This window comes from Budorcas taxicolor, chromosome 6, assembly GCF_023091745.1.
Source record: "Budorcas taxicolor isolate Tak-1 chromosome 6, Takin1.1, whole genome shotgun sequence".
Taxonomy (NCBI): domain Eukaryota; kingdom Metazoa; phylum Chordata; class Mammalia; order Artiodactyla; family Bovidae; genus Budorcas; species Budorcas taxicolor.
The window spans coordinates 56,098,204-56,113,120 of NC_068915.1; the positions used below are offsets into that span (position 1 = coordinate 56,098,204).

Sequence of the window (14,917 nt, forward strand, 5' to 3'; positions counted from 1 at the left end):
CTACAGTCTATCCCAGGAGACTGGAAATAGCTCCCTGTGCTATATACGACTTTATTGTTTATCCATTCTAAATGTAATAGTCGGCATCTAATAACCCCAAACTCCCAGTCTACTCCTCACTCTCTCTACCCCTTAGCAACCACAAGTCTGATCTCTACATCTGAGTCTACTTATGTTTTATAGACAAGTTCATTTGCACCATATTTTAGATTCCACATATAAGCGACATATTGTATTTGTCTTTGTCGTTCTGACTTTTGTCACTTAGTATGATAGTTTCAAGTTGCATCCATGTTGCTGCAAATGGCATCATTTCATTCTTTTTTATGGCTGAGTTGTATTCTACTGTATGTGTGCACCGCATCTTCTTTACCCACTCATCTGTTGAGAGACATTTAGGTTGTTTCCATGCTTTGACTATTCTGACTAGTGCTGCTATGAACACTGAGATGCATGTATCTGTTTGAAATATGGATTTGTCCAGGTATATTCCCAGAAGTGGGGCTGCTGGGTCATATGGTAGTTCTAGATTTCTGAGGAACTTCTGTATTGCTTTCCATAGTGGCTGCACCAATGTACATTCCCACCAACAATGTAGAAGGGTTCCCTTTTCTCCACATCCTCTCCAGCATTTGTTATTTGTAGAGTTTTTAACGATGGCTCTTCCGATGGGTGTGAGGTGGTGTCTCAAAGTAGTTTTGATTTGCATTTCTCTAATAGTTAGTGATGTTGAACATCTTTTCATGTGCCTCCTGGCCATCTGTATGTTTTCTCTGGAGAAATGTCTATTAAGGTCTTCTGCTCATTTTTTGAGTGGGTTTTTTGTTGTTAAGTTGTATGAGCTGTTTGTGTATTTTGGAGATTGAGCCTTTGTCAGTCAGATTATTTGCAAATACTTTCTCCCATTTATAGTTTTTTTTTTTTAATGGTTTCCTATACTATGCAAAAGCCTGTAAATTGGATTAGATTCCATTTGTTTATTTTTGCTTTTATCTTTATTTTTGCTTTTATTTGTTTATTTTTATCTCTATTTCCTTGAGAAACTAACCTAAGAAAACACAGGCATGATTTATGTCTGAGAAAGGTTTGCTGATGTTCTCCTCTAGAAGTTTTATGGTGTCATGTCTTATGTTTAAGTCTTTAAGCCGTTTTGAGTTTATTTTTGGACCACTCAGAATTCTTAAGCTTTCTTCTAATTATAAGAACTACCCACTGAAAATATCACCAGTTTCTTAAAGTAACACAACACCTGTGTTACCACAGGTGTCAAGGGAATACATATTAACTGAAGGATCATTAGCTGTTACAATCCTCTGAGCAATTCCAGCAGTTCCGCTTGAGGAGGAAAGGAATCAGACTAAATTTTCTAGGTTGAGGAAGAGAATTCCAGATGTTATAATTTCAATAAAATTAACTTGCAGCTAAGAAAATAACACTTCACTAGGAAACCCAGGGGAATTGAAACCTCAGAAAATCTGTGGGGAAAAGCTGCCAAATTGTAATCTTCTCTTGGCAATGCCAGTGGGTGACGTGGGAGTTTAGAAATCGTGACACAGGTTTCAGGGGAGATAAAGGGAGCTGTGTATATAGGTCACTCAGAATCTTTTCACCAAAAATAAAGAATTCATCTCTGTTAGATGTCAAACTACTGCCCCTTTCTGTCCTAAACTTTGATTTTGCTTCTTAATAAGACTGAAGCAAAGTTTTTCATAAGCAACTATGATTGATTTCTCATTTTCCACCAAATAAAAAATAATCAAGCATTTGTATACATGGAAGGAGGACAAAAAGACAAACACTTAATAAAAGCACATTCAGCATCTTGCTGAAGGTTCCCTAGTAAATATACAGACACATGTGCCATTTATATAATATATATATATATCTACACTTATCTTTTTAAAATGTGAGCTGTTACTATGTAAAAACAACTTTTAATGAAAATAACATAGTAATTCTATGTGGATAGTCTGTTTTCACTGAAGCAGTATTTTCATGGTTTTAAAAATTAAAGACCTAAGTCTTAAAAGACCTAAGTCGTATTCAACACACAAAAATTCATACTAAAGTTGATGAAATTCTTATACTAAGCTTACATCATAAAGATGAACTCCATACCACAGAGGGATTTATTGGTCCATTGTAAACATGTAACTTTTAAACATGTGTGGATTGATACATTTTATTTCAATAAAATGTGTCTGTTTAATTTTTAACTGCCACAAGTAAATATGGCTAAACAGATTTTCACACAAGTTGAAGCTTTATTTAGTACATCTATCTTAAAATGCAGACTCTGTGGCATATGTGAATTTTACTACGAGAAGCCAAGGGGAAGAGGATAAGCACCTCAAAGAAATAAGCATTTAGCTCGGCCAGTGGAGGCCAGAACATAAGGACAGACCATTCTGATAGCCAGTTGACAGGAGCAATGTCGTGTGTTTTAAGAAAATACAGAAACAGAGAAACTGTGATACCAAATATATTTCTCATATTGAGTATCACAACTGTATAAGACTTTCTGAATTTCAGGCAATGAGTCACAATACATATGTCTGTCTCAAATACTCTAGGACAGGGGTTGGCAAACTTTCTGTAAAGGGTCAGAGAGTAAATTTCCTAGGCTTTCCTGGCCAGTTTACAGCAATTACTCAACGCTGCCACTGCAGCACAGAAGGAGCCATAAGGCAAGCAACATGTAAATGAATTGAAGTGTCCGGGGACTGCTGCTGCTACTGCTAAGTCGCTTCAGTCGTGTCCGACTCCGTGCGACCCCATATACAGCAGCTCACCAGGCTCCCCCATCCCTGGGATTCTCCAGGCAAGAACGTTGGAGTGAGTTGCCATTGCCTTCTCCAGTCTGGGGACTAGAAAGATAGTATTTACAAATACAAGCAGTGGGCCAGATTTAGGTTACAGGCCAGCTTGCCAACCTTGACTCCAGGCGATAGTTCGTGACTTTTTTTTTAAAGATCAAGTCAAGTGAGAAACACTTTTATGTTACACCTGGGCATTATTTACAATACACAGTATGATACATATATTCACGTATGTTTCACAGTATGATACCCTTGCTGTAGGCACTGCACTTTGATATTCCTTATTCTATGTTTGTTTGGTTTTTGTTTGGGGGGCTTTGGGGGACACCATCTGAAACCACTAAGTTGATCTCATAAATGGAAGTGAGTGACTCACGGTCTGAAAAAATGTGGTTCCAGTGTGAACAGCATTGGGACATATCCATTTACTGAATATCTAAAGTAATAATGGAAGCTTTTCAGTGACATATAATATTTACTGAATGTATTCTATATGCCATGCATTGACATATGTTCAAGGAATCTAGCAATTTATAAAAGACAAATATTGTCCCATAATAGCTAGTATTGTTCTTTATGTATAAAATAGGATACTAACTGTAATACCTACGAACCTCATAAGACTATTTTGAAAATGAAGCTTTTAGCAAATACCACATATTCAGTAATTTTTCCAGGTCACCAATATTCAAATAGTTAAGTACCAAGAAGTACTTTTAAAAATCAAGTTATTATCTACATTAAAATGAAAAAAGGCTTTAAAATCTAATGCTTTAGGTAATGAAGATGGCCTTATCTATATTATTTAAGAGCAGTGAGGTTTATTGTACTGATATATTGACAGTCAAAGTTAGAACAGAGAACTTTTAACTCCCCTATTTCTACCTCTCCTGCACCCTTCCAAAAAAGGAAAGACTCCATCCACAAACCCCATGTCATTTTTAGATCAATTTTAGCCATTAACTGACCCATAGGATGATACACGGTGGCGGGGGGGGAACTCAAGGAATAGAAAAGATGCTCCAAAATCTGCATTAGAATGGTTACTATTCCTACATGTTCAGTTAAAATCAGCCACAGATAAAGTTTATAAAACCAATCTTTCAATTGTTGTTTTCCACCTTAAATAACTACTTTGCATTATCAACAGCTAAAAGTTAGCTCCATAAAAGCAGAGATTTTTGTCTACTTTTTTCATTGCTATATACCCCAAATTTAGAAGAGTGCTTGGCACTCAGTAGATCTACCCTAAATATTTGTTGCATGAAAGAACAGTGAACAAACAACACTGACTTGTCATCTTGTTTATGTTTTGATATTATAGCCTTCAAAAACTAATAGACAATGTTAATTATTTAAAAACAACATATTTAAAGATTGCCTGCCATTTCTAGCTTGTTCATTAAATTTCTGACTGGGAAGAAATTCATGTGAACATTTTTATAAGGATAAAAAAGACTCTTACCTTCTTTTTCTACTCTAAAAACAAAAGTTCTTTGTGTTGTAACAACTTCAAATTTGTTGTCTCCTTGAACTCGTACCGTAGATATAGCAGAAAGGGGAATAATTCCTTTTGAATACTTCTCCTGTATTGGGTAGAGGAAAAGATACACAGAGAAGACACATTAAGATAAGATTCCCTTGATCAAAAATAGAATGGCATGGTATTTATAAGTGCTGCTCTTTCATAATCTCAATCTAAATTTTTAAAAATCACATACAAACAGCATATATCCTCATATACACTTAATACCCCAGAAAGGAAAATATTAAGTGTCTCTTCCAAGTGAGATGTCTTTTCAATTTTCTCTTCATCTGCAATTAGGCAATGAATCACATTACAAACAACCATTCTAGAATAGCAATACATCGTTCTGAAAAACAGCAGTATGCTCTTTGAAAAGTCTGGTCAAAATGATTTTATGGTGTTTGCAGGCATCTGCTGGCCATTACAGGTACTGTAACTGCACCATTTCAAAACCACTTGCTACACACTGTAAGCAAGAATATTATCTACGAAACCAGACTACTGGATTCTATCAATTAACCCTATTATTCAATGCTCTGATGATGAAGAGCTTAATCTCACACTGCATCACTTTTTAGTCTCCAGGGGCTAAAGAATAAAAAGATACGGATTCAGCTGTTTGCAATAGGTATATACACATTACAATTTTGAAGGTCATTCCTAAGACTCTCAATGACTTTCTCAGTCTGTGCTTTCCTGGACCATCCTAAACCATTTGGCATAATAATCATCCCACAATTTCAACTACTTCCCAACAATGTAATATTGACTGGGCCCTGTGTTGGAAAGAAAAATTCAAGGAGTACTTTTCCATTCACATTCAAATAGCTGCCAAAAGAAAAACAAACTAACCTGAGAGACAAGTTTAAAAGTGAGTAAAAACTGTGGGAAATAAAGAGTACAAAGATGAGAATTTTCAGTTCTACTTACAAAAAAGCAGACATATTTTCACAGAAATAGTGACATCTGAACCTGACTTTAAGAAACCTTAAGTTAACTAAATAGATAAGTGAGGAGGTGGTGGGGGTTGGGGGGGGGGGGTGCGGTGGCGGATCCCGGCTGCAAAGATTGAGTAATAGAGGTGTCGAGTAGAGAAGTAAGAGGATCTGCAGTGTAGAATCAAAAGAGATGAAGTAGAAAACATCCATCAAGGCCACATTATGAAAGGTGTTGAGTATCAAAAGAAGCTGGACATAGATGAGGCTGAAAATATAAATTAAGGTCACATTACAAAATATCTTGGGTGTCAAGAGAGCTTAATAAGGTTCCTTCTACAATTCCCTTCCAGCATCCATGGAATCATTACTTTTGGGTCAAGTCCCAAGGATCTGAAACAACTGGTTAGGCAAAAAACGTACTAAGTCACTCCATGCAAAGCACAAGCGTCATGTTCATATTCCTCCCAGCAGCGAACTCCAGCCATACATATCAGATGAGTAAAAGACAGGGGCTGTGAGCAGTAAGGCGGGTCTACTGGGAGGTTTCTCCTCTGCCAGTTGAGGACATACACTATATTCTCCTGGTATTCCCTCTTAGTTATTTGACAGTTTCCTCTTTGCTGTCTTCCTCTATCCCCGATCCTTGACTTCATGTATCCATCAAAACCCTAATCATCTTTAATGCCATCTGCAATAATAATGCCTTGAAGATGTTCCTTTGTACTCTCAAGTAGCCAAAATCAAGGAAGGTATTTGAACTATGATTTAGGAATATGAGGAGGTAACTTCCTAGAAAAAGGAGAGGGATGTCAAGGAATAAGTACTTACAGAATAACTTTTTCTTCTCCTTATTTTCCATTTTGGGGGTTTTAGCTTCTCTTCCTAAGGGAAAAAAATCCCTTCTTACTATTTCAACTACCAGTTTTATGAGGAGAATTCTAAAATCTCTCTTCCTCTATTTCTTGTCTATTTCTATCCATTCCACCACCATATTTTTGCATCATCCATGGTACCTCTAACTGTCCCATAAGCACCTCAAACTCTAAAACTGAATTATCTTCATCTATAATGGTCTATTAAGATATTACTTCTTGGTCAGTCTTCAACAGAATAGCCTTTGACTTGGGCTGCTCTTCTGCTGCCCTACAGCTATAATGTCAACTTGCTCCCCGCCACTTCCTGATTCTTTCTAGTGACATGAGCCTTCTTGAAGCTCCTTGACACATCATGGTTCTGCTCAATCCAGTGACACCGCACACTCTGTTCTGCAAGGCACCACTTTACACAGGAATCTTCACATACTTACTGCTTCCATTTCTTTTCCTGTTTCAGCATATGAAAGTGAAGTCGCTCAGTCGTGTCTGACTCTTTGCGGCCCCGTGGACTGTAGCCCACCAAGCTCCTCCGTCCATGGGATTCTCCAGGCAAGAATACTGGAGTGGGTTGCCATTTCCTTCTCCAGGGGATCTTCCTGACCCAGGGATCGAACCCAGGTCTCTCACATTGCAGGCAGACGCATTAACCTCTGAGCCACCAAGGAATTTATATTCCTGAAAAAAGTCCTCCAACTCGGCTTTTCTCTCAGGCCCTTCATCCTGACCCAGGAAGAAAGCCTTAATTTAATAGAACCTGTGCTCTTCCTCTATAACAATTACTAACTCTAATTTAAATGATGATCTTTATATTTACTTGTGATCATCTGATTAATACAGTCTTTCTAAACTGACTATGCATCATAGTTCTATTTCCTTCATCACCTTTCACATAATCAGTATTGTATATTTTCTGAATGAATGAATCTTATGCCCAATCAATCACAATTATACAAACTCTGACATTTCATTTTTAGTATTTTTCTAAATTTATTTTTTAATACTTCCACTGGCCTATATAGCCTACATCTGATAAATTAATGCCTGATTTACTTCACACTCTCCTGATTTGCTTCCCTACTTTCAGCTAGTGTTCCTTCTCACTTTTCCTGCATATTATTGTTCAAATGCCATCACTGGAGAGAATAAAGGAAAGATTCATGAAGATGAACAAGATGGGCCTTGAAGTTTGCACAGGACTTTCATGGACTGTAATGTCTAATGGATTCAGAGGGAAGAGCAAAACCATATAGGTGAGACTACATGAAAAGATATGCCCAAGTTTTTCACAGCTGTACCCTGATACTGTTGAAAAAAGTCCCTGCACAGACAGACATGACATGACTGGTTTAGCAAAGAAAAATTCAATAAATACAGGCAGGTACCAAGCTGTACTGGACTACTAAGGGCTCTAGGAATTGATAGGAGGGAGAGACTATCTCTCCACTGTCAGGCAGCCTGAGAGATATGAAGGGGCCCAGCACCCTTGGAACAGTGGAAGGGTCTATCTGACTGTAAGTTTGTACTGGCTGAGACCAGATAATGAAAAATTCAGAGTATTCAAAAGCATTTATCACTTCTAGGTGGTCCATTCTCAAGTTGCAGTTTGCCTAAGAATTAGAGGAGTTTATAAAATACATACCTCTAATGGGATAATTAACTATTTGTTGAATAAAATTTTACCATTAACCAATTTTTCAGTAGAGAAAAGTCAAGCGGCATTGTAGGGAAACACATAGGAATTTTTAAAAGATTTTCCTTCCACTAAATCTCTTCAGATAATTTTTTTTAATTCCTTAAAAACATAATTCCTCACCCCCATATCTACAATAATGTTGTTTAACAGGTCAGTACTTATGGAAGAGTAACAGAAAAACGATTCCCCCAGAAGTGATCAAAATGTACTTAAGAAGCAAAGTACTATGTCACTTGAACTTTAGGAAGCTGCAGTTTCTCTAAAGGCTCATTTATAACTATTATGAATTATCAAGATCAATCTCGAAATTTTTTAACACTATAGAGGTGACTTTACATTTCTCTTCCAGCACACGATAAAGACAATACAGAGGGGGAAAAAAAGAAAACTCAATGACACCAGGCTCAAAATGACTGCGTTTTTCAGAGGGTAAAATTTTCCTGGAGGAAAGAAATTCTAAAGCATCCCTGGAGCCTATAACACACAGATATTTAGGTCAAGTTTGTCATTTATCTACCACTTGCAGACAATGAAAGGACCACAGGGCAATTCTGCCCACAGCTGAGTGAGAGGAGGGTGAGTCAGATCTCTTGGCAGGTGACAAGATATCAAACCTGCTGGGATGATGCCATTTTCAGTAATACAACTGCAAAGGCCTTGCTGGGACATGATTGAGTGGCACTGAGAAAAGCAGAAGAAAACTAAGGGAATAGGCAACTCTGCAAACTACCTCCTGAAAGCCCGGCCACATGCCCCTCCAGTGTATATTTAAACACTGGAAGGGGCTTCCCTGGCGGCTCAGTGATGAAGAATCTGCCTGCAATGCAGGAGACACGGATTCGATCCCTGGCCCAGGAAGACCTCACATGTCACAGAGCAATTAAGTTCATGTGCCACAACTAGTGACCCTGTGCTCAAGAGCCCTGGAGCCGCAACTAGTGAGCCCAAGTGCCACAACTACTGAAGCCCACATGCCCTAGAGATGCTCCACAACATGAGAAGCCACCACAATGCGAAGCCCACACAGTGCAACAAACAGCCACTACAGTGAAAAGATAGATTCCTAAAAAAAAAAGCCCACTGCAACAAACAGCCACTACAGCGAAAAGATAGATTCCTAAAAAAAAAGAACACTGAAAGACCCAACTCACAGGTGCTCAGGACAATGAAAACTCCACACCCAGCTGAGATGGCAGCTATGGCCCCACCTGTGCCCTCTTTCCACTGGCCTTACAGTCCTCTCTTCCCAGTCCACCAATCCAGCCCTTCAGCCAGAAGGGTCACAACAGAAACCACATCTCCTTTTAGGAAACAGCTAATCTAGTGGTCTTAGGGTTCTTTTGCCAACATGACACCAATCATCTGAATAGTAAAGGAACAAAATGCCACAGGAAACAATTTAACATTTTTAAAAATTTTATTGTGAAGCTAAGACTCAGAGGGAGAGGGAGAGGGTGGGATGATTTGGGAGAATGGCATTCTATCATGCATACTATCATGTAAGAATTGAATCGCCAGTCTATGTCTGACGCAGGATACAGCATGCTTGGGGCTGGTGCATGGGGATGACCCAGAGAGATGTTATGGGGAGGGCGGTGGGAGGGGGGTTCATGTTTGGGAACACATGTAAGAATTAAAGATTTTAAAATTTAAAAAAAATAAATAAATAATAAATAATTTTAAAAAAAAAAACCTATGTTGAAAGTTGCAAAAGAAAAATGAAGGCAAGAAAAATAAATTTTATAGAATAAATGCATATTAAAAAAAAAGAATTTGTAATATATACACATACACATATACATATCCATATGTATATGGAGAGAGATTTTGGCCATACCACACGGCTTAGGATCTTAGCTCCCCAACCATGGATCAAACCCAGGCCCTTGGCATTGAGAGCACGGAATCCAAAACACAGGACCACCATAGCAATCCCTATAATTTGTTTTATCATAAAATTTTTATCTCGATTTCAAGCCAAGGCTGCATCATCTTTATTGCATCAAGGTGGGTAGGTGCTCATCTCCTCAATGCAGTTGAGATGAGCTTTTAAAGGATAGAATGAATCTGGTTGGTCAGAGATACTAGACATTCTCTCCCCCAGAAGGGGATAATAAGCCTGATGACAGGGAAGCCTGCCTCACTTCTGAATAGTTTACTTCCTCATTTCAAGCAAATCAGAGAAGGGCACAGGTGATGAAGAAAACCAGGGGTGAGATTGCATCAGGTACAGAGAGTACATTATAACCACCCTACGTGACAGAAATTGCCTGGATATTCAAATCAACAAGCAAACTAAAAACAGCAGCTAAGGTAGAAAACTAGCATTTACAAATATTCATCTCATCATCCTGCAAACATTAAAGAGGTATGTTTAAATCTACTTGATGGTTTATAGTGATCCCTGCAAAGTAAAACCAATGAACACTTCTCTAAACTTCCTACTATCCTTTGTGTTTTAGCATGCAGTGTGTATTACTTGGAGAAGGCAATGGCACCCCACTCCAGTACTCTTGCCTGGAAAATCCCATGGATGGAGGAGCCTGGTAGGCTGCAGTCCATGGGGTCGCTGAGAGTTGGACACGACTCAGTGACTTCACTTTCACTTTTCACTTTCATGCATTGGCGAAGGAAATGGCAACCCACTCCAGTGTTCTTGCCTGGAGAATCCCAGGGACGGCGGAGCCTGGTGGGCTGCCGTCTATGGGGTCGCACAGAGTTGGACACGACTGAAGCGACTTAACAGCAGCAACAGCAGCAGTGTATTACTTTCTTTCTAAAAGATTATGCTCTTCATCCTGTAGCACTGAAGAATCGATATATGAAAAGGAATCTACCTCAATGTTCAAGCCAGAAATAACACCAAAATAAGGCAGTGAAAAATCTCTAATGAGAAGATGATGTTAGACTATAAACTTTAAATAAGAGAATGTGGTTAACTGTTGTTTATATAGTAAAAGAATGTAAAGTTAAGATTATAAAATTATATGATTTTATCTAACAAAAAAATCAGTTATATTTATCAGTACCAACTTTTTATTTGTGGAAATTTTCAAACACATAGAAGTTGAAAGATTAGTACAATGAACATTCATAACCTCTACCTCAATTTGACATTTGTTAACATTGCAACTTTTTTGTTTTACCTAACTATGCATGTGTGCATATACATATACATCTATAATATATAAATGTATATAAAGTATATAGAGAGAAGTAAATTTGAGACATTTTCAGGTTTCATGACACTTCACTCCAAAATATCTCCGTCTACAGCTCTTAAGAATAAAGACATTCTCATACCTAATGAAGAAGCACCTGATGAAAACAGTACATGTCATTAAGATTCAACTGCTTAAAGAATACATTTTAAGCCCTTGCACTTCAAGATTTTCAATGAGCTGGAACTCCAAACCCAACCTTCTCAGCTTCATCAGCTATTAGTCTCCCTCACATACACTATTTTCCCATCAAAGAATCTGGGCAACTCATTCTATCAGCTATCAAGTCCTGTTCTTTCTGTTTACATACAAACTCCTCTTTCTTCAAAATTCATGGCCATTAAAAATCTCATGCAAAAAGCATTCCTTGGTTCCTTCATAGCCCTTCTAGAGAACAAAGTAACTTCTCCTTTGTGGTATTGTTTTCTAAACATTCTTAGTGCTACCTAAAATGAAGGCAATTTCCTATACATCTGTATATCATCTATAGCAATTCTAGTAGTTTGCAGGAGATTCTCCACCAATAATTGTTAGATACATAAGTTTTTATGCACCACGAAAAAGTTAACCTATGAAAAGAGTTAAATGTTTTACCCTATGCAAATTCTTTTCATCTTGATAATCCAACACCTAAAGATCAAATCATGTGCTTAGTTTATTGAAATAAATTCAGCACACACAGGACAATCTTTTAAAACTGTAAAATATACTTACCTTATCATTATTGTAATAAGAAATGCTAAGGCCATCAAATTTCACCCATCTCTTCTGAAACATGCGTTTTCTGTAAAATACATGAAATTGTCATTTCACATTTTTAAGAACCATGAACTTGGATTTTAAATGCATTTGTAACATTACTGTGTTTCAGTACATTCCCATTTGCTGCTGTTAAAACAGTAAAGAAAACAATAGGCTGTGACGATGCAATTTAGGCCACGGTACAAAGGAAAGACAATGCATACAATGACACTTTCTAATCAGCTGACCTAGGTGTTTTTAAAAAGGATACCTCTAACAGGGTCATCATTTTTTACCATGTAACTTACAGCGTCATCCCCACAACTATAAGGTTAAGTGGAAAACAAAGTGTGGACAAAAATATGATCATCACATCATATCCTTTCAAGGGAGAATCCCTTAATGAAAGCATTGATAATAAGAATTTTTATTTTTCATTAAGATTATAACATTTTATCTTAGTTTTTAAATCTCTGCTTTGGAGCATTAATAATGTTTTGCGAAAATAACAAAGCTTTGTCAATTGGATTTACATAGACATATTTAATTCTGATCAAATAAGCTGAAAAGGCCCTATCTAAATATAGAGAATCATTTGCAATCATCCAAAATTCGCTGAAACATTAACATTCTGAGAAAAAGAACCATATGAAAGGCAAATGCAGTTTGAAATGGTTGTTGACTAGAGAAGCAAAGCAAAATTATGTCATCATATGTTCTCTATTTAGGCATAAAGGAGAAAAAAAAAATCATTCTGACTATATAAGGGAAAACTGAAGACCCACTTCTACTTGGGCTTGTTTTTGTTTTTCAGTCCCGTTCACCAAAGTCAGACAGTCCTAAAGGTTTTGACTGTCTATTCTCTACATGACTCAGCGTGAACTGACACAATCAAGATACCTTTGGCCTTTATCACAGATAATATACAAAAACTAACTTCCTATTTTAAAAGTCATCTCTAAACTAAGTGGATAACCAGCTCTACCTTTTCCTATTGCAGTTTTCTAACACATTTAAGTTAAAGAAATTGTATAACTTTCTGTGGTTTTCAGAAGATTTAAAGATAGAAAAAGCACTTCACAAAGTGTGGAGAACTTGTCTTCCGGGCTACTTCCTGAGCCCACACACTTGTTACTCTAATGAAATACAGCAAGCCGCCCACGTTGATCGTTAGCCAAATTATTCTCCTTAGATAAAATTAGAGCAAATTGATCTGAGAGAAATTTCAAAATCCACTGGTGTGGATAACATTGTCACATATAAGCGTAAGACTATGACAAGACCTTAAAATTATATAACCACAACCAACTACCTTGTTCTTTCCAGCTTATTCCCTCAATGTTCTGCTGCTTTTTAACTTCTCTTGGCGTGCCATGTGTTCTCTTAACCTTGCAACATCCGACAGTGTTGGTTTTTACTTTCTTCACAGACCCAAAGGTTCTTCAAATTGCCAGCATTAAGAGTTACAAGGTAAAGAAATACTAAGCAAATATACAATAATTATACATTGAATAAAATCACTTAGCTTATTTCATGTTGATCTGTCACACTTAAAGGCAGGTAACTAGACACCCTCCCTCCCACACAATCTCAACACTAACTCAAGAAATCAAGATTTTGTGTCAGGCGTCTGCCCATCTTACATGCTGAATAGTAGTAAACTAGCGAAGGCAACGGCACCCCACTCCAGTACTCTTGCCTGGAAAATCCCATGGGTGGAGGAGCCTGGTAGGCTGCAGTCCATGGGGTCGCAAAGAGTCGGACACAACTGAGTGGCTTCACTTTCACTTTTCACTTTCATGCATTGGAGAAGGAAATGGCAACCCACTCCAGTGTTCTTGCCCGGAGAATCCCAGGGACGGGGGAGCCTGGTGGGCTGCCATCTATGGGGTCGCACAGAGTCGGACACCACTGAAGCGACTTAGCAGCAGCAGAGTTCAGTAGTGCATATAATCTCCCATTTTAGAATAAAAATAATCAACATCTGTAGGAGATAAAGGCCTTAGACCTTCCATTACCCCTCTAATTCATTGGCTAACTACTCCTTATCTTTCAGAGTTCCACTTAACCACCCACACAGACATTCCTCCCCTGAGAACCAATCCAAAGCAAATCACAGTTATTCTCTGAAAGCACCCTCTCCTTTTCCTCGCTGCACTTAACACAGTCTGTAGTTATGTTTGTTGAGTTGCTTAATGTCTGTCTCCCACACCAGTTCTTATGCTTTACAAGGACAAAGTCCAAGGATATTTCATTCTCCACTATATGATCAGCAACTAACACAGAGACAAATATGGCACTAAAAAACAATCTGTTGAATAAGAGAGTGACATGATTAAGCAAATGTCCCCTTAGCAAAACAGCAAGATGACAAGTAAAACATCAACTGACCAGCACTCAAATAATCAGTGTATTTTAAAAGAAAGGCTGGCAGAAGGCAGGAAAACTTCTGAAACCTCAGAGTTAGATTCAGAGTTTCAAAACCTGCCAAAGCAGAGTAAAAAGAGTTTAGAACCTACTTTACCCTGTTTATGATTGTTTAGTTGCAGTCACTTGGACTTAAAATTTTCTTAGAATTCCAGACAGTTTGAGGTCTGAGGCATCATCCAGGAAAATGAGTAGGGGAAGAGGGAGGGCAAACAGCTCAGAGATCAGTCAGAGATGCTACCGCATGCCTAGCTACATTTCTCCTCTTAGGCACTGACTACAAAGAACACACTTAATACTTGGCTTTCTGAAGAAAGTCTCTGAAGAAAGTCAACCAAAACCTCGGCCTCTTAAGAGACTCAACTCATAAGATACTCCAACCAGTTTGATTTTCTCAGCTACCAGGTGGGTTCAGCCATTTTAACCCAATATTTTTTTTTTACCTTTTTATTTTGTATTGGGGTATAGCTGATTAATAATGTTATGGTAGTTTCAGGTGAACAACAAAGGGACTCAGCCATACATACACATATAGCCGTTCTCCCCCAAACTCCCCTCCCATCCAGGTTGCCACATAACATTCAGCAGAGTCCCATGTGCTATAAGTCCCATGTGCTATATAGCAGGTCCTTATTGGTTATCCCTTTCAAATACAGCGGTGCATACATGTCCATT

At 37.9% G+C, this 14,917-nt stretch overlaps 1 protein-coding gene across 1 annotated transcript in view; it reads right to left on the reverse strand.

Moving 5' to 3' along the window:
• Positions 1-14,917, reverse strand: part of ARAP2 (ArfGAP with RhoGAP domain, ankyrin repeat and PH domain 2) — a 187,846-nt gene that overhangs the window by 147,708 nt on the left and 25,221 nt on the right. The window contains exons 6-8 of the mRNA XM_052642100.1: positions 11,789-11,858; positions 6,114-6,167; positions 4,285-4,405 (exon numbers count right to left, since the gene is read on the reverse strand). Coding sequence (XP_052498060.1) covers positions 4,285-4,405; positions 6,114-6,167; positions 11,789-11,858 — 245 coding nt within the window. The remainder of the gene's footprint in view (positions 1-4,284; positions 4,406-6,113; positions 6,168-11,788; positions 11,859-14,917) is intronic.